Consider the following 16,885-nt stretch of genomic DNA (forward strand, 5'->3'; position numbering starts at 1 on the left):
CAAGCCAGATTGGTCCCTCGTTGCATCGGGGCTCGTACCGTGGCTATGAGTCAAGAAAAACTCACTCACAATGCCTACACCGTGGGGTGGGTGTGCGTATTGGAATGCGAACTCAACGCCTCACGAGCCCTGCTAGACAAGGAACATGAGAGGCTCCCAGCTGCCGAGAATGATGACAACGTGTACCTCCTCGGGGAGATGAAAGGACATCATGTTGTCATTGCTTTTCCAGCTGTATACGGTGTCGGAGCTGCGGCACGAACGGCCACGAATATGATCCGCACCTTTAAAAATATCCGTTTCGGCCTGATGGTGGGGATTGGAGGCGCGGTGCCAAACCCCTCTCACTTTAAAAAGCCCTCTGAAGATATTCGATTGGGTGACGTGGTGGTAAGCGAACCCAAGGGAGATCATGGTGAGGTTTTTCAATGCCGACATGATCCTTTAGCAAGGTAGCTTACTCTCGTAGGCGGGGTGATCCACTATGATATGGGACAGCGAAAGGCCGATGGAAAGCTTCACAAGCGGTCTCACTTGAATAAACCCCCGACAATGTTGCTGAACGCGATGAAGTTGTTAAGGTCAGACCATCCTTTCGGTAGGGGAGAGATGAATCTCTACATTGCCGAGGTTGCCCAGCTCTCCGAGCAATCGGATGCTTTTGAGGCTTACCAACATCCGGGGAGGAGTAACGATCGCCTTCATCGATTTGATTACGACCACGAGGGCGAAGAAGACTGCACACAATGCGACGTGAACTCGATCGAAACCCGAACACCTAGGAAGTCGGATGTGCCCGTAGTACACTACGGATTAATCGCATCTGGTAACGCAGTCATAAAGGATCCGCGGTATAGAGATGAATTGCGCAAGGCTTGGAATGTTGCATGTTTTGAGATGGAAGCTGCAGGACTCATGGATAACTTTCCATGCTTGGTTATCCGGGGAATCAGTGACTACTGCGACACGCACAAAAATGATATCTGGCAACCGTATGCGGCTGTAACAGCTGCTGCGTATGCCAAAGACCTGCTCCGTGTGATCCTCCCGCAGGAGGTTCGCGCGGCCAAAGTTGTCGAAATGAAAGAAGGTTAGCTCGTGTGTGCTGTCAAAGTACTATGCTCCATAGTGAATACTAAAGGCATCGGCTGACTATGGAGTGCAGTGTTTGACGTGTTATCGAATATCCAGACCGGTGTATCCATTATCAACTCTTCAATTACCGCCGCGCGGGACAACGAGCTGCTTCTTTGGCTGTCATCCAAAGACTATGGCTCGGAGCAGACGGACATCCTAAGCCAGCGTCAAGAGGGGACCGGAGCATGGCTCCTGGAAAGAGTTGAATTTCAAGGTTGGGTGAACGAGGGAAATAAGACCATCTACTGCAGAGGCATGCCTGGTGCTGGAAAAACGGTCATGACGGCGGTGGTCGTGGATCATCTGCGGTCAAAGTTCCAGAGCGATCCTGCCGTGGGTATAGCGCGCATTTACTGCAGCGTTCAAAATGAAGCAGAACAAACTCCGAGCTGTATCTTTCTGAGCCTTTTGAGGCAGCTCATCAAACAGTTGTCACACACTCCCGAGATTGTCAAGAGTATGTACGATCGACACATCCGAGCTGGCGACCGGCCGAGCTTTCTTGATATAGCGAATGCTTTGCTAGACACAATCTCGCGCTTTCAGCGAACTTTTATTGTTGTCGACGCTCTCGATGAGTTGCTGACATCCGAAAGCCCTCCCAAGCAGCTGGTTAGAGAGATATTTGCCCTTCAAGAGAAATCAGGGATCAACATATTTGCTACCTCCCGATATGTCCCTGAAATTGCAGGGGAATTTAAACAAAGTATCCTGATCGATGTACGGGCGGCAGAAGACGACGTTGCACGATTTCTGGACTCGCATATCGGGGAGCTACCAGCCTTTGTGTCTGAAACTCCAGGGCTAGAAGATGAGATCAAGACCGGAATCATAACGGCTATCGATGGAATGTCAGTATACCATGTATGATTCTTCAACTGCTACGAACAAACTAATGAGATGTTCAGGTTCCTCCTAGCGAAGCTCCACCTGACTTCATTTCTGGATAAAATATCCGTGAGGGACGTCAAGGATACGATCAAGAGCCTTCCTAGAGGGTTTGACGGTTACGACCAATCATACTTGGAAGCGATGAACAACATTCAAAGCCAGCGACAAGGCTTACGTGAACTCGCTACGAAAGTCCTGTCATGGATTTGCTGCAGTCGAAGACTCCTGCTCGCTAGAGAACTTCAGCATGCTTTAGCAGTGAAAGACAAACATACAGACTTTGATAACATGAGCATACCAGATATGGGTCTGATTGTGAGCGTCTGCAAAGGTCTGGTCATCGTGGATGGGGAGCGAGGAACAATCCGTCTAGTCCACTACACGACACAGCAATATTTCGAACGAACATGGCAGCAATGGTTTCACGATGCACACGAAAGGCTTGCTGAAACCACTCTCAGATATCTAACGTTCAATACCTTCGAGAGTGGCCCGTGTGCGACAGGTACGGAATTCAAAGCAAGACTCGACCAATATGTGTTGTATGATTATGCGGCCCGGAACTGGGCTTACCATGTACGGATTGCGTCATTCGAGGAATCATCCCTAGTACTCAAACTTCTCGAGGACGAGAATCGCTTATCCGGCTCGGCCCAGGCTATGTTTGCTGAACGGAGCCAAGTGCGCAGTGAGCGTAGTCCTCGAGGAATGACAGGACTCCATGTTGCTGCGTATTTTGGGCTTGCAAAAACCGTGAAACTCTTGCTTCGCAAACTCCGTCCTGATGTGAAGGATAGTTCTGGTCGGACACCTCTACCCTGGGCCGCCGCAAACGGACATGCTGCTGTTGTCGAGATCTTACTAGAGAATGACCTGGTTGATCCGGACAATGAAGATGACGAAGCGCAAACCCCTTTGGCACTAGCTGCAGAGATTGGCAATGGGAAAATTGTAGATCTGCTCATGCGTCGCGGAGTTGACTCCAACCACATGGATAGTGACCAAACGACACCTCTGTGCACAGCCGCGCGGAATGGGAATACAGAAGCCATGGAGGCATTTCTACGCTATCGAGTCGATGTCAATTGCAAGGATGGTAGTGGACAGACTCCGCTCGGATTAGCAGCAGCGTCGGGACATTCTGACTGCGCGGAGCTACTCTTGAATTACGATGCTCCGCCGGCAACCGAGGAACGAAATAGGGCACTCGTTAGCGCAGCCGCAAATGGACACGCACCCGTGGTGAAACTCCTCCTGGAACATGGCGCTGATGCAGATTATCGGGATGAGCATGGCAGCACGCCTTTGTTGAGTGCAGCAGAATATGGCCATGTGGAAGCAGTATCTCTCTTACTCGGCCATCCACATGTCAACCCCAACCCTGAGAATGTGCAGGGGCGGACGGCGCTATCAATAGCCGCTCAAGATGGGCATACGAATACAGTGCGTTGCTTCCTTGCCGACAGCCGAGTGAACCCTGACCACAAGGATAAAGAGGGACGCAATCCTCTTTTTCTCGCCGCGTTTGGGGGACACGCATCGGTAACGGAGCTTCTTTTGAACATACGTGGGGTTGACATTAACTGCACGAACTTGTTTGGTCAAACGCCTTTGTCTGTTGCGGCACAAAATGGCCATCAAGAGGTGGTGAGGCGGCTATTAAGTAATACTAGAGTTGACCCGGAGCCACGCGGGCTGAAAAGTGGCGATACACCACTGGCACTAGCTGCCCAGTTCGGGCGGGACTACGTGGTTGAGATTTTGCTTCAAAAACCAGGCGTCGACATTAATTCGATGAATGCTCAGGGAGCCACTCCTTTGTCTCTTGCTGCGCGGGAGGGGCGGGCATATGTCGTCGAGATGCTGCTTTTCGATGACAGGGTGAACCTTAGTCACAGAGACAAAACTGGCCGAACCCCTCTCTCCTGGGCCTGTGGACGCGGTCACTCTGCCGCGGTTGAGAGCCTACTGTCCATGGACAAGGTAGATGTGAATATACCTGATGAAGAGGGGCGAACACCACTGCTATGGGCTGCTTGGGGTGGCCATCCTACGGCCGTCAGTCATCTGCTTTCAACTAAGAAGGTCGACCTTGAAGGCAGTGACAGCAATGGCCAAACCCCGCTTAATCGCGCCGCGGAGAGCGGGGCCCTTACAGTAGTAGAAATACTCCTGGAGGAGGGTGCTGACGCCAACGCTGTGGACAATGATGGTATGACCCCGTTGATGCGGTCCTCGGAGAATGGACATGTGCAAGTAGCCGAAGCGCTGCTTGCTGCCGGTGCTCCGCCGACTGCATTAGACTCAGAGGGCCGCACTCCACTGATTATCGCGGTTGAGGCAGGACGACGAGAAGTAGTCGAGCTGCTGCTGAACGACGCTGGGGTTGACCCTGATGAGAGCGGGGGGTATGGGTACACACCGCTGGAGCTCGCTGAAGAATGTGGCTGGGATGATATCGTGGAGTTGTTGGAAGCGGCGCGCTCGAGAGGCCCTGGCCTGAGTCTGCCGGACTCGCAAATTTACCCTCGAGCGTCTTACGCATCACCCCCAGCATCTGTTATGGGATTGTCTGATTTCAGATCAAGTTGGAACTGGGATGGAGAAGGACGTAAAGTTTTCTCGCCCACAAGCGAGCTGTTAGAAGGGGATGAGCCTAAACCAGTTGGGATGGCAAGATCCAATTCGATTATCTCGCTTGATGAGTAGACAGTTCCTCTCAGCTGGCATCCAAAGACATTATTCAGTCCTCTTCCAAACCGATCAAAATTCATCCTTCTCCAATCACCTCCATCTCGTCAGTCAAAGCATCCATACCCCGGATGAACCGCTCGAGAACCCTCTCCATTTTTCCACTCCTCGCCAACCCGCAAAAGTCAGACGGACAAGATCCGCCCTTCTGGGCTCTTGGGATGAGGAACGAGGCAATGGTCAGGCTGCTTCTAAACAAGGGCGCGGCTGTAGACAAACCAGTCTATGAGAAGCCGTCGATTCTGTTCTGGGCAAGAATATTCGGGCATGTGCCCATCGTGCAACTACTCCTGGACAACGGAGCAGCTGCGACGATCAAGGACAAGGACGGGAGAACTCCGCTGGAATGGGCGGAGATAAAGGGTCATGCTGAAGCTGTGGGCTGAGTTTGGCATGTGTCCTATAGTCTCAGCTCGAGAAAGTCTTTTGTGAACCTAGCTGTATTGGGTACTCGAAGAGACCATGAAGTGTCTTTCCTGCATTTCTTACCAGGCAACAGCAGGGCTGAGTCGGATAAAGCCGAAATGAGTTCCTTGTGGTAGACTAAATAGTGGAGTGTTTGCGTCGACTAGCGGCGCCTAGAGCCTCAAAGAGATGCGCTACTATAAAAGCGCCTCAAATCTCACGCGAACTTCAAAGCAATTATTATGAGGTCTTTTGGCCCCCTAATAAAAACCGCTCCCCGCATCTTGGGGCTCACTCATCATGCGCATCCTTCCTTTTCTCCTTCTGGCGAATTCTCTCTGGATGCCCCTCGTGTACACTGAGAGAATAACCTATGGTACTGGTGCGTACACGTCTTCCCACTAAGATTCTCATACCATCCCTTCTCCACCTCCAATACTGAAACTCTCCAGATTGCTACGTCGACGGGAATACCTTCCATATCAACCACTCGTCCGACATCGCCGCCTTATCCGCCGACTGCGAATTCGTTCACGGCGACATCATCGTCTCACAAAATTACACGGGCCCCCTCATCCTCCCAAACATAACACACATATACGGCGCCATCGAGATTGTTCCTCCCAAAGAATCATTGGGGAGAGATTACGACCCGTCGCTCGCGCCGAAGATCCCCGTCGTCGAGGCACCAGATTTGCTATGGCTACACAAGCTCCGAATAGTGTATATAGGCGAATTAGCCCGCGTGTCGATGCCCAAGCTTGTGGAGGCGGAGTCGATTGTGTGGTATCATATTGCGAATACGACAAGTGAGATCGATTTGAGGGGCTTGGAGAAGGCGGATTATTTGCGTCTTGATGCGGAGTGGACGAGGTTTGTTACTATACTGTCGGGCGACATGATTGGTACTAACGTCTGAATCAGTATCAACCTCGACTCTCTACAATCCGTGGACACACTTCGTATCTTCGGCCCCGGATCATACTGGACGGACTCGGGGCTCTCGTTAGAGTTATCCTTGCCACAGCTTGATTCTGCAACTGAATTGAGAATTCAAGCGAGGATCTCACGGTCCGTATATCTTTCCCTAATGAATAACACAAGCTACTGCATACTAATCATCTGCGAGGTAGGGTTGCAACACCGAAACTTACTCGCATCAAGAACCACCTCACCGTCAGCTGCGATCCAAATCTCCCAAGCTGTCCTGCAGAACCAGACTTTGGCCTTGATTTTCCGGAGCTCAACTACTTGGGTGGACAATTATCCGTGGGAGGTGCATTGACGAGGTAACATTATCCCCACGTGGTCCCTAATTTCCTCTGTCTGGATTAGTATAGGTGGGGTACACTATACTAACCATCTCTCTAGCCTCTCCATTCCCTCTGTCAAGGACGTATCATCAACGATTGAAATTGGCAGCTCCAGTCCCACGGGTCTAAACGTGTCGTTGCCCCTTGTGAGCGCGACAGCTATCAATCTCTCCGGTTATGTATACGGGTATGCCCCTTATCCGCCCTTCCCCAATCTACCAAAATGAATGAACCCCAAGTCCGGTAGTCTACTGCAGATCTCCACTGACAAATAATAGCCTCCAACTATCCAACCTCACAGCCGCGGGGGATATCGATCTATCCCCTTACGTACGCGGGTATGCCTCTTCTGGGCCAAGCAGCCGGCCCAATAATCCCCTATACAAACATATGCTAACACACTCCAGCATCGACCTCCCGAATCTCAAAGACCTCAAATCCCTAACCATAGACCCTATCGACGAAAGCTTCAACTGCTCCGCCTTCCTGAACAAATGGTGGGGCTTCACCGACCGCAACGGCCGGCCTCTAAGAGTGAGATGCGGGCCAAAGCGAGACGGGCACAAGAGGAAGAAGCCTAACAGTGGACCTGGTGTGCTGGTGCGCATTGTCCTGCCGACCCTGATAGGGGTCGTGATGCTTAGCGGTATCATTGCCGTGGTTCTGTATACATGGAGACACGGAGTGCTCTCATTAAGGCTACTCAAGGCTAGGGTTAAAGCGGCATGGAGAGACGATGATAGTGAGGATGACAGTGAGGGCGAGGGGTTGCTGATGGGATATCGTGATGAAGTGACTGATGATGAAGATGGCAATGGAACGACTGACGACGAGAGTATGGGAAGGGCTGTGAAAAGACGGAGGCTCCTGGGTACCGGCCCCGGGCGTGGAACTCCCACGCACCTAGCGAGGAAGAAGGTTCAGCGAGGTAAACGTCGAGTAGGATCGGGACGACCCGAGCGATTGCCGGTTTAGACTGGTCTCATCATAGAATGGAGTTATTCCGTGATCGACGGTGGAGCATTATCCATTCTCATGCGTTGCAGGATCCCGATGTTAGCAACGTCAGTCGTCACTAAGGTCCTCAGAGATCCTCTGGGACAATTTGATTGTGGGTACTATCTACTCCATTACATACATCGTAGGTGCATCTATGTAATGATTGGAGTAGAAGCCTTGGTCTGCGACGTTATGTAGGTACCTTGGTGGTGTGCAACCAGCAGCTTACAAAGATCTGGGTAAGATATAAGTAAGAACGAACCCCCACCCACACAACGTAAGTAAACAACATTCAAATGGAAAAGGACCCCAACAAATTGTATTACTGTCTTTCTCTCCTCATCTTGTCTTTCTATTTATTATCTTATCTAGAACCAATTTTTGGTCTCATTGTATCTGATTGTATTCGCCAACCCACCAAACTTCGCTTCGCTTTCCAAACCAAAAACTCAAACAAACAGAATCGTCGTATCGTTAAATCGATCGTCAATCATATATCCAGAAAGAAGCCTAATCAAAAGTGATGGCTGCCTTGATGGCACTCTTGTTGCGCATCGCCTCAAGGCACTCCTCCCACTGCTCGAGCTTGAACACCTTGTTGACGATGCCCTCGACCTTGACTTTGCCGGAGTCGAGGTAGTCGATAGCAGCGGGGAACTTGTACACTTCGGAGAAACTGCCGATAATTTGGATCTCGTCGCCGACTGTCGCCCACTTGGTAAGCACTTGTTTGAATCCAACGGGGACGGAAGGGATACTAATCAATCAGTATAGATAAGAGGTTAAGGGCAACTTACAAATCTTGCTAGGAGGCCACGAGACACGGTCCTTGTTCGAATAGACACCATAGACGACGAGCTTACCGCCGCGGCGAACATAATTGATCGAGTCCTCGAGGATCTTGACGTTGCCAGTGGCCTCGACGACAATGTCGAAGCCATAGGGGTTGTCGGCCTTGAGCTTGTCGAACTGCGCGCTGGGGTCCTGGCGAGAAAGGCCAATGTACTCGTCACCAGCACCGAGGGACTTGGCAAGTTCCATCTTGAGACCTTCGGGAGCGCACACGACGACGTGGCAGCCACCGTTGAGGCGAAGGAGCTGGGCGAGGATCTATAATGGTCATGATGTTAGGGTTTGTTGAGGCATGAGTAAGGAAGTGGGGTTATTGGAGGGTGAGGCACGCACCAGCCCGGTGGGACCGGCACCGAAGAGGAGCACGCGAGAGCCCATCTTGGGAGCGATCTTGTCGAGTCCATGAGCGGCGCAGGAAGCGGGTTCGAGGAGGGTGGCGTCGACATCGGAGAGGTTCTTGATCTTGAATACCCTGCCAGCTAGTGTGGGTCAGCACTGCACCGACTCAACTAATACGATCAAAGACACGACAATAAATCGTGGAGCCATACCAGGATAAGCGCAGTATTCGGCAAATCCACCGTTCATGGTCACACCATGGGCATGGAAGTTCTCGCAAAACAGCTCATCACCGCGACGGCAGTAGAAGCACTCGCCGCAGAGCTCAGAGTTGTCCGCAACGACACGATCTCCGATTTCGAAGCCCTTGACCTTGGGACCCACTGCCGCTACGACACCGACGGTTTCGTGGCCTGATTCGGGGTTCTCGAGTTAGTACTATATCGGCGTCCCGACGACCCCACCTATGTATGGGTCCTGGGCCGGACTGGCCCGCCCCGCTCACTCGGGCAATGACGATGACGACGTACCTGGAACCAGGGGGAACTGCGAGGAATGTCAGTTATTCAAATGGGTTCAATTGCGTCATGTGGTTTTGTCTTCAACGTACCTGGGCAATGAATTCACCCTCGTGGATGTGCAAATCCGTACCGCAGACCCCACAGGCCTTGACTTTGATCTAGAGAGCGATTGTGGTCAATGGCCGGTCAATTTGAATGGAGAAGGGAGAGGATGCCTACCAAGACGTCGTTCTCACGCAGGGTAGGAACAGGAATCTCAGTGACCTTGTGCACCTCGGGCTTATCGTACCTGCCAGCTCCCAGTCAGCGTGTCCGAGAACCAGGGACAATGATAGAGGGGTGCCAACTCACAGAAGAGCCTTCATAGTCTTAGGAACGTTGGCAGCCATGGTGGATGGTGTGTTATGAATTGAATCAGTGGGTGGAAAGAGAAGACGAGTCGGAGACGTGGAAAGATTGGAAAGAGAAGACACGGGTGGGAAAGCGAAAAAGAAGACGAAGACAAAAAAAGGCGAAGAGAGGGAAAAGAGCTGGCCTAAGTACCACTTGCACGAGGGCCGAGGGGTCGAGGTGAGGGGACGAGACGAGACGGTGAACGAGGCCCAATTGCCAGAGGCCACCCGAGCCAAAGTTCAGGTTCCTTCTTCGCCAATCCGTTGGTATCACCCTCAGTCTGAGGTCAGTCGTAGTGTTGATCCTCTAAATCCTCTCGGGGACAGCCTACAGTGATGCGCTGCCCCGCCTGGCCGGAGTGGGCCAATTTCATACAGCTGTGCCTGTACCTTTCCAAGTTCCAAAATGGCTCTCCGGCGTGCTCCCACGACTCAGCAAACTCAGACCTGGTCGTTTACTGCATCTTCGCGGACTTCTCCATTACTTCACCGAAGGCTCCCTTGGCACCGTCGAGATACTCCGTTGTCGAGGGAGGGCAGAGTGACGGCTCAAGTCAAAAAAAAGCACTTTCCCCACAGTGATCCTCATGACTTTCACCCCCACTTTGCTGTCTACACATATGAGATGCTGTGCTTCAGCATCATCACAATCTCCGCTCTATCTGGGTGTTTATTGTGGAAACTGGCTCTTATGTTTACTCATCATCACACAATTTAGGAGCCGCCGTATGACGGCCGCCATTAGAAGGCGGAATAATCTGCTCTTCTTCAGGTACATGCGCTTATGTACGGGACTAGGATTGCGCGCAAGGAAAGGCCTGTCATACCTGTCTGACTCCCGAGTGGCAGACTTGCAGCACAGTGGCAAAGATACAGGTCGAATTTTGTTTTTTCTTTCCAAGTTCTTCTTTGTGCCCGTCAGAAGCAGTGCCGGTCCTCTTCTGTTCCCATGACAGCCGCGACCAATCGTGCCCCCTGTACGTATGCACTCGGGAGCTTGGGGAGACTCGCACCAAGAGTCAGCAGCCGGGATCTAGAGCGAGTCTCGGGTACTTCCCCGCGATACCCTCTGTTCGAGTCGATACCCTCGCTCTTACCGCGACAAGCTGAAATTTGGGAGTTGGCACAGAGGTAAAAAAAAAAAAAAAAAGCAAATGGTTAGTTTCTCAGCGAAGATAAACATACATAACTAAGAATAGCCGGGGACTGAGATACAAGAGTGACGTCTCACTGGACACCGTGTGACCATATACGGATAAGTATGCAGCTATCTACGGATCGGCTATGACTCAATGCTTCATTTCATCATGATGTGTCTCCGAGGAGAATACAAACACTACTTTAACCCGAACCCTTCGCTGTTGAGTACCGCCTCCCACAGCTGCCGCTCCAATTTCTCCCGCGTCGCGTACCGGTACAGCCCTAGCCGGTTGAAGCATGTATGGGCTGTCGGGAACCGCGGGGAGTCATCTCCGAGACACATTAATTGAATCGTCAGGCTCGTCGCCCCCATCGCGGGAATTCGATCGCTGCTTGTGATAAATGATATAAGTTTCCGCTGGGCGTCAGGAGTGGTACGCTCGAAAAACTGCCAGAACCACTGCACGACAGGTTCGGACTCTGGCTTGGGGGTCCCCCAATTCAGGTACGTGGCCACCGCTCGGAGCGACTTGACGTCCAGGGCCTCGTCCGATCCGCGCACAAGTAGTTCAATCTCCTCGGGGCGGAATAAGGACAGCGCATTTCCGCCACAAACACTAAAGAATCCCCGCCGAAACGGCTCGAACTGTCGTGTGACCGCTGTATCTAGATGATAATGCACGTAAAGATCCACAAACTCTCGGCGGTTCGCGTTTGTCACCGACTTATTCTCGCCTCCAGGGCAGAGAGGGACCGTGACAACCTCGCCATACCGATCAACATCTGCAACAAAATTATGGCAGAACGTCTCTGCCACGTCTCCATCAAACTCTAACATACTTCGCAGACCCCTGGCAAGGGCGGGTCGATACTCTGCAAGATCGTCTAACCCGCATTTATACGTGGGTCTCGTTGTTGCCGGCTGTGGCCCGGTTGTTTGAGGTGCTGCCGCCAACAGCTTCTTAAATGCAAACGGCGGCAGGGCAATATCAAGAATGATAGAGTTATAGATGGCGAGTCCAAGCACAACTCCAACCAGGAAAAATTGCTCAGCAGATTCGAGGCAGTACGGATTGAAATAGCAATACTGAGAGTCCTCATCATAGACAAACAGCCCTGGTCCAGATATTAGCCTATTGTCTCTCCCGAAGCAAATTCAAAACTTACCGTGATGCGGATCAAACACCTCACGCACAAGCAGCAAAAACCATTCTTTTCGCAGACCACCCGCGTCAACGCCTTCTTCACCAACAAATCCTATCCGTAGCCCTTTCTTCATCTCTTCAGGGCTAGATCCGAGAACCTCGCTGACACGCTGGAGACTGTCTTCAACTAGGCAGTCGCGACGAACTCTGAGCACAAAGTACTGGCTCACAGCCTTGCGAGTCAGTATGCTGCTGAAAAACGCTTCACGGGCCTTGACTTCCATCTGTCGACGGGCATCGTGTTCCAGGATCTGGATCTTTGCGCCGATACTAAGGAAGAAAGGGTACTGGCAGAACGTGAATTTGGTTGTTTTCGACTCCCAGGCCTCAAAATCCGCAATCACAAGGTTTGAGTAGTCGAGCCTTGTATTGTAGAATGAACTGATGGGGACCATGTGGCCGCGCTCAGTCCCGTGCTGCCTGGGCACATGGGCTGGATCTTGGCCATGAGAACCCGACTTCCGGGTGATATCTGTGTTATTTGCAGTAAACAGCAGTGCCATAACTCGGCCTGCAGCACGGACTTGCCAGTCGTCACTGTATAACATGGGCACATCGCGCTTATCTTTCGCCTGCTTATTTTGGCTCCTCCCGCTGATGGCGGCGTGTAGCTCCGATGGATTGTTGGTCATGGCTGCGTTGGAAAAGCTGGGAATCAGGTAGTGGTCTTCTGTTGTTGCTTCACTCTTTCGGCGACCATGTTGACGACATAGCCGGTAGGTTACAAACCTGCCTACAAGTTCCACGATTTTCTCAAACTGCGGTAGTGAAAAGCGTGAGAACCAAGAAACAAGATAGTGATGGCAGTCACTCGGTAGGTTGGCGAGTAACCCCACAATGCGCTTGACGATTCCAGGATGGTGACTGGTTCCAGGGCCCTGATTTCGCGGAGGAAGTGGTTTGCTGCCCACAGCCGGTCGATTGCTAGTTTCCCCTGGCCGCAAGAGCCCATGAGGCACCGTGAGACTGGCTAACGCAGGGTTAAGTGGATATATCAGTGGGTTTCCCAGTAGTATCAGAAGAAATCGAATGTCGTCTGGCTTCTTCAACGGTCGCCGAGGTCGTTTAAGAAGGTTCTCGGTGGCTTTCAGTAACGTCCGGTGTAAGTGTACACGCGATTCGACGACCTCCGCTTCAATTGCGCCCAAGTCTGCCATACGCCATGCCTCGATAGTAGCGCGATTCCCGTATCCAATTGTAGGTTCCATTGCCGACCATTTCTCAATCCATGCCGTTCCGGCCGTCATTATCAACTGATACCACTGATCGAGCTCGGCCCAATTGATCCGAGGGTTTCTAGAGCTGACTGTTCTTGAGTGTTTGTGCCTTGGTTGGGTATGACTAGGCCCGGTAATTGGTTCTTTGTCGGGCCCCCACCAAGACGAGTTCTCGACTAAATCCCCTACCATGAGTGTTTTGGGATCCAGCTCGATAATCGGGTCCACATGTACTTGTTTAGCGCTTCGCTCTGTATCGTGCTCAGTGTGACCAATGTCTGGAGCATCACGGTGAAGGGCATGGGCGGTTTTGAAGGACGCATTTAGAGTATCGCAGCCTTTGAAGCCTGATATGATATAGTCCTCAAGCTCTCGGAAAACGTAGGGATGCCTCTCCTTCTTTCCACTTTCGCGTGGCCGACTCAGTTCCCGCGGTTTAGGGTTTCCAGGCGTATTCCGAAAGTCTATCCCATCTTTAGGCGGTGGAGGAGGAGGTGCGAAGGTAGTTCTCGGGTAGCTCGAGCACCCAATATGTCCATTCCCAGCATCATCCTTGCCGTGTGGATCTGACGATGACGCACTGCGACCACGCGCCATTCTTGGACGTGGAGGAACAGGTAGACGTTCGGGTGACCTGGTAGTGGATTCAACCCGATTCTCATTCTGCCCGGCGGGAAAATCGCCAGATCCGTCCTTTGAGGGCGCTACTGGGGTCTCTAACCGTTGCCGAAGGTAAGTAGAGATGCATCGATCAAGAATGGCCATTGTCCGTTCAACAGTCAGTGGGATAGCTAAATCAACCGTCAGACATGTTCAACAACTTCAAAGCGTCGCGATGTACCTTTCCTCGTTATTACCTGGGGAGGGGGGTTTGCATCCTTTCCCAGCCCATGGCTCCCGAGGTTTCTCGTCTCTTGGTACGGTTCCAAATCGTTCACCGTCAGACACTCCGTACAACGAAACACTTTCAAGTTCCGTGGCCACCGTACCGTATTGTTGCACGTCATGCACTTGCCCGTTATCAAGTCGTCCTTTGGAGGTACCCGCGGCGGGCCTTTACGAGGGCTCGAGGAAATAGGGTTCGGCAAGTAGATATCGTCGTCATCATCATCGTCGTCGTCGTCGTCTGTATCCAGCGTAGCTTCCTTGGATATCGATCTATTCCGGCGCTTCCCCGCCGCGGAAAGTGACGCAAAGGGTTGGCTTATCGAGCGCGAATGCCCTCGGCGGTAGGGCGGGGAAGTGGGCGGGGAGAAGACCGGAAGATCGGTCGTCCTGGGGTTCGTCTCGACATTTCGTGAATGATATGAGCGAGGGTCTTCCGCCGTCGGTATGCGAATCGGGAGTGAGCTAGGTTGGACACCAAGCGGGCTCGCTGATGGGTGGACCGACGGGTTATGCGCAGCCCGCGACGGCATGTGGGCGCATTGGTCGCACCGACGCCTCGACGCTCAGACTGGTATCGTCGGGGAATTGGTGTGTGCCACCGGTTCGAGAATGCAGTTATTTTACTGCGCCGACGACTTTCCGAAGCTCGTCGACCTATATGTAGTTCGAAGACAGCAGCTGCGACGGTGGGGACGACGATCGATTCGCGACGACTGGGAGAGTAGGTTTATCAGGCACCTGCAACCGCGGAGACCATGCAATCAGCCAAAATGAAAGTCCAGAGCCACCAACAAGGAAACAGCGGGGAGATGAGACACCTACTGCGACCAAGCAACCAGAGAAGGTGCGCCCGAGGTCCTTTCAGAAATACGAACCCACAGCGTGAGATGCTGTTTGTCACGAGAGCACTTTTGCAGATGAGACCGGCAGTACAAGTCACACGAAGAGAAGGTAAATTCCCAGCGAGATGGAGAATGAGTGAAAAAGCATCAGAATCAGGACCAGGCACAACGGGATTCCGGGTGCCAGTGCCAGTCAAAAGACTCCAGTCGAAGAGGATCGCCAACAGCGGTTACGCAAGACAGCGTGGACCAGTAGAACGACTGAATTAATTGGGCTGAGACCTTGTTTGACTGGTGGCTTCGGTCCATTTTTCAGGTAAGACAGTGTGGGAAAGCTAGCAGATGGCCTGAAGCAGATATCCTGCTCCTTCCAAGTTCCAAGGTTGATTTGCTTCCTACCCGACTGCTTGGGAGTGAGTCTAGTCAGGAACTGGTAAACTGCTAGTTACCACCCTCTAATCATCCACCCTCCAACCGAACGTCCCGCTGAAACGTGCGATGCTGCTATTTCCGGATGGTGCCATCAGTCAGCCTTCGGTAAGCCGTTACATCGCATGTTCAATCGCCTGTCGCAGGGTAGCAATTTACATCATCATCACTCTTTTTTTATCGACTGCTCCAGATATGCCGGAAAAGTCGGCTCCACCCGCCAAAGCTCTTGAAATAGCATCAGTTACTAAACGGCTGTAATGACCACTGGCTGCACACTTTATACTACGCCCTACGTCTACAAGCAAAGGATGCTCTGAAGAAAGCGGAAAACAGTCGTCATACTTCGTTAAAGAAATAGCCGAGTCGGGGAATCATGCTTGAAAATGAAAGGATTTTTGCTAACACCCAATCCAAGGGATCTGTTGCATTAATCTCGTAGCCAAACAGCTCAGTGAAGAAGCGAGCTGCGGCCGAAATAGACACGTCCACAAAGATAGCTTTTTCCCACAGCCAAGAACCTCCACAATGTTCTTCCTACACCTAACGGTATCTCCAGTAGCTCTGGGTGTTCTGGCGCTTCCAGGTGTGGCGGCGACCGGCGGTAGTGTTGTTGTAGCGGTGGCCCTTGTTGATACCACGGGACTTCTTGCCGGTAGCGGTGAGACCACGGGCCTCGCGGTGCTAGAGAGGAGATATTAGTATGCGGTGCAAAGCAATTCAATCCCAAGAGCGGTGACAAACCTTGTGAACGGCGTTGCAGATCCAGTTGATGCGGGCATCGCGGCGGATGGCCTTGTGCTGGGGGTCGACGAGGATGACCTCGAAGTACTTGTAGGTGGAGTCCTGGTTGATCCAGTAGGAGTTCAGGACACGCAAGTTGGCGCAACGGCGGCCAACACGCTCCTCAGCGGTAGCACGGAGAGCGCGCTGGTACTTGAGCTGGTTGACTCCCATGTTGGTGGGTTTGCCTGTACGAGAAGACTCAAATTAACCTCCTGCCTCTTGACCAGGAAAAAAACTTGTTCAGCATACCGTAGGTGGCACCCTTGGGAACGGGCCTCTTGCGGCCACCGCGTCTGACACGGATACGGTAGACAACATATCCCTGCTTAGCCTTGTAGCCGAGACGACGGGCCTTGTCGGGACGCGAAGGGCGGGAAGCACGGTGGATGGCGTTCAGTTGACGGAGCTATATTGATGCACTCTCAGCAAAGTTCAACGAGTGTATAGCAAGACACACAAAAATCCCAATAAGGGAAAGCTGTGCCACAACAATCATCCGCCGGCGAAAAAGATGAAAAGTCGTTTTCGAGCCGACTGGAAAAAAAAGATTCCCTCTCTGCAACGGAAAAGGTCTCCTGTGGGCATAACCAGACGAGCATCTGGCGGGATGTCTTAAGCAATCGATTCTTGAGGGGGAATTCTCACCTCCCAGCAACGGACGCGGAGCAGGAAGCGAACCACATCGGACTGCTTCTTCTTCTGGATCTCTTCGACGTACTTGAGGGCACCCATCTGGACGGAGAAATGAAGGGTTAGTTTCGACTGAAAGCGATTCTCC

At 52.1% G+C, this 16,885-nt stretch overlaps 6 protein-coding genes across 6 annotated transcripts; 2 read left to right on the top strand and 4 right to left on the bottom strand.

Moving 5' to 3' along the window:
- Nucleotides 1-4,850: 4,850 nt before the first annotated feature.
- On the top strand, nt 4,851-5,165 carry BJX68DRAFT_271772 (ankyrin repeat domain-containing protein; the record flags this gene model as incomplete). The annotated part of the gene is made up of 1 exon (XM_071047031.1): nt 4,851-5,165. The coding sequence occupies one exon, from the start codon at nt 4,851-4,853 to the stop codon at nt 5,163-5,165; it is 315 nt and encodes a 104-aa protein (XP_070893947.1).
- A 265-nt stretch (nt 5,166-5,430) lies between these two features.
- BJX68DRAFT_246938 (uncharacterized protein) lies at nt 5,431-7,840 on the top strand. Its single transcript, XM_071041718.1, has 7 exons — nt 5,431-5,566; nt 5,637-6,057; nt 6,109-6,255; nt 6,318-6,473; nt 6,556-6,684; nt 6,776-6,835; nt 6,905-7,840. The coding sequence occupies exons 1-7, from the start codon at nt 5,485-5,487 to the stop codon at nt 7,470-7,472; spliced, it is 1,563 nt and encodes a 520-aa protein (XP_070893948.1). The 5' UTR covers nt 5,431-5,484; the 3' UTR covers nt 7,473-7,840.
- On the bottom strand, nt 7,794-9,580 carry BJX68DRAFT_246944 (NAD(P)-binding protein; the record flags this gene model as incomplete). The annotated part of the gene is made up of 6 exons (XM_071041719.1): nt 9,428-9,580; nt 9,298-9,366; nt 8,900-9,233; nt 8,682-8,827; nt 8,294-8,606; nt 7,794-8,200 (listed from the first exon to the last, which is right to left on the bottom strand). Coding segments are annotated over exons 3-6 (686 nt in total), but the record flags the coding sequence as incomplete, so codon positions are not given.
- Nucleotides 9,581-10,770: 1,190 nt separating this feature from the next.
- BJX68DRAFT_189208 (HECT-type E3 ubiquitin-protein ligase) lies at nt 10,771-14,716 on the bottom strand. The gene is made up of 3 exons (XM_071037345.1): nt 14,004-14,716; nt 11,908-13,953; nt 10,771-11,856 (listed from the first exon to the last, which is right to left on the bottom strand). Exons 1-3 carry the CDS (start codon nt 14,578-14,580, stop codon nt 10,937-10,939), a joined length of 3,543 nt encoding a protein of 1,180 aa, XP_070893950.1. The 5' UTR covers nt 14,581-14,716; the 3' UTR covers nt 10,771-10,936.
- A 275-nt stretch (nt 14,717-14,991) lies between these two features.
- Nucleotides 14,992-15,296, bottom strand: BJX68DRAFT_189448 (uncharacterized protein). Its single transcript, XM_071037346.1, has one exon. The coding sequence runs from the start codon at nt 15,199-15,201 to the stop codon at nt 15,046-15,048; it is 156 nt and encodes a 51-aa protein (XP_070893951.1). The 5' UTR covers nt 15,202-15,296; the 3' UTR covers nt 14,992-15,045.
- A 568-nt stretch (nt 15,297-15,864) lies between these two features.
- Nucleotides 15,865-16,839, bottom strand: BJX68DRAFT_258596 (60S ribosomal protein eL15; the record flags this gene model as incomplete). Its single annotated transcript, XM_071043546.1, has 4 exons — nt 15,865-16,005; nt 16,066-16,292; nt 16,357-16,513; nt 16,753-16,839. The coding sequence occupies 4 exons, from the start codon at nt 16,837-16,839 to the stop codon at nt 15,865-15,867; spliced, it is 612 nt and encodes a 203-aa protein (XP_070893952.1).
- Between the last annotated feature and the right edge of the window lie 46 nt (nt 16,840-16,885).

This window comes from Aspergillus pseudodeflectus (assembly GCF_044049435.1).
Source record: "Aspergillus pseudodeflectus strain CBS 756.74 chromosome Unknown BJX68scaffold_67, whole genome shotgun sequence".
In the NCBI taxonomy this organism is placed as follows: domain Eukaryota; kingdom Fungi; phylum Ascomycota; class Eurotiomycetes; order Eurotiales; family Aspergillaceae; genus Aspergillus; species Aspergillus pseudodeflectus.

Excerpts from the sequence above, each read along its gene's own strand:
- BJX68DRAFT_246938 (XM_071041718.1), top strand. The coding sequence starts at position 5,485 with ATGCGCATCCTTCCTTTTCTCCTTCTGGCGAATTCTCTCTGGATGCCC. Across the intron at positions 6,058-6,108 it reads CTTGATGCGGAGTGGACGAG|TATCAACCTCGACTCTCTAC; the intron begins GTTTGTTACTAT and ends CGTCTGAATCAG. Across the intron at positions 6,685-6,775 it reads CTCTCCGGTTATGTATACGG|CCTCCAACTATCCAACCTCA; the intron begins GTATGCCCCTTA and ends GACAAATAATAG.
- BJX68DRAFT_189208 (XM_071037345.1), bottom strand. The coding sequence starts at position 14,580 with ATGCCGTCGCGGGCTGCGCATAACCCGTCGGTCCACCCATCAGCGAGC. Across the intron at positions 13,954-14,003 it reads CCAGGTAATAACGAGGAAAG|CTATCCCACTGACTGTTGAA; the intron begins GTACATCGCGAC and ends CGGTTGATTTAG. Across the intron at positions 11,857-11,907 it reads GGTGTTTGATCCGCATCACG|GGCTGTTTGTCTATGATGAG; the intron begins GTAAGTTTTGAA and ends TATCTGGACCAG.
- BJX68DRAFT_189448 (XM_071037346.1), bottom strand. The coding sequence starts at position 15,201 with ATGGACCGAAGCCACCAGTCAAACAAGGTCTCAGCCCAATTAATTCAG.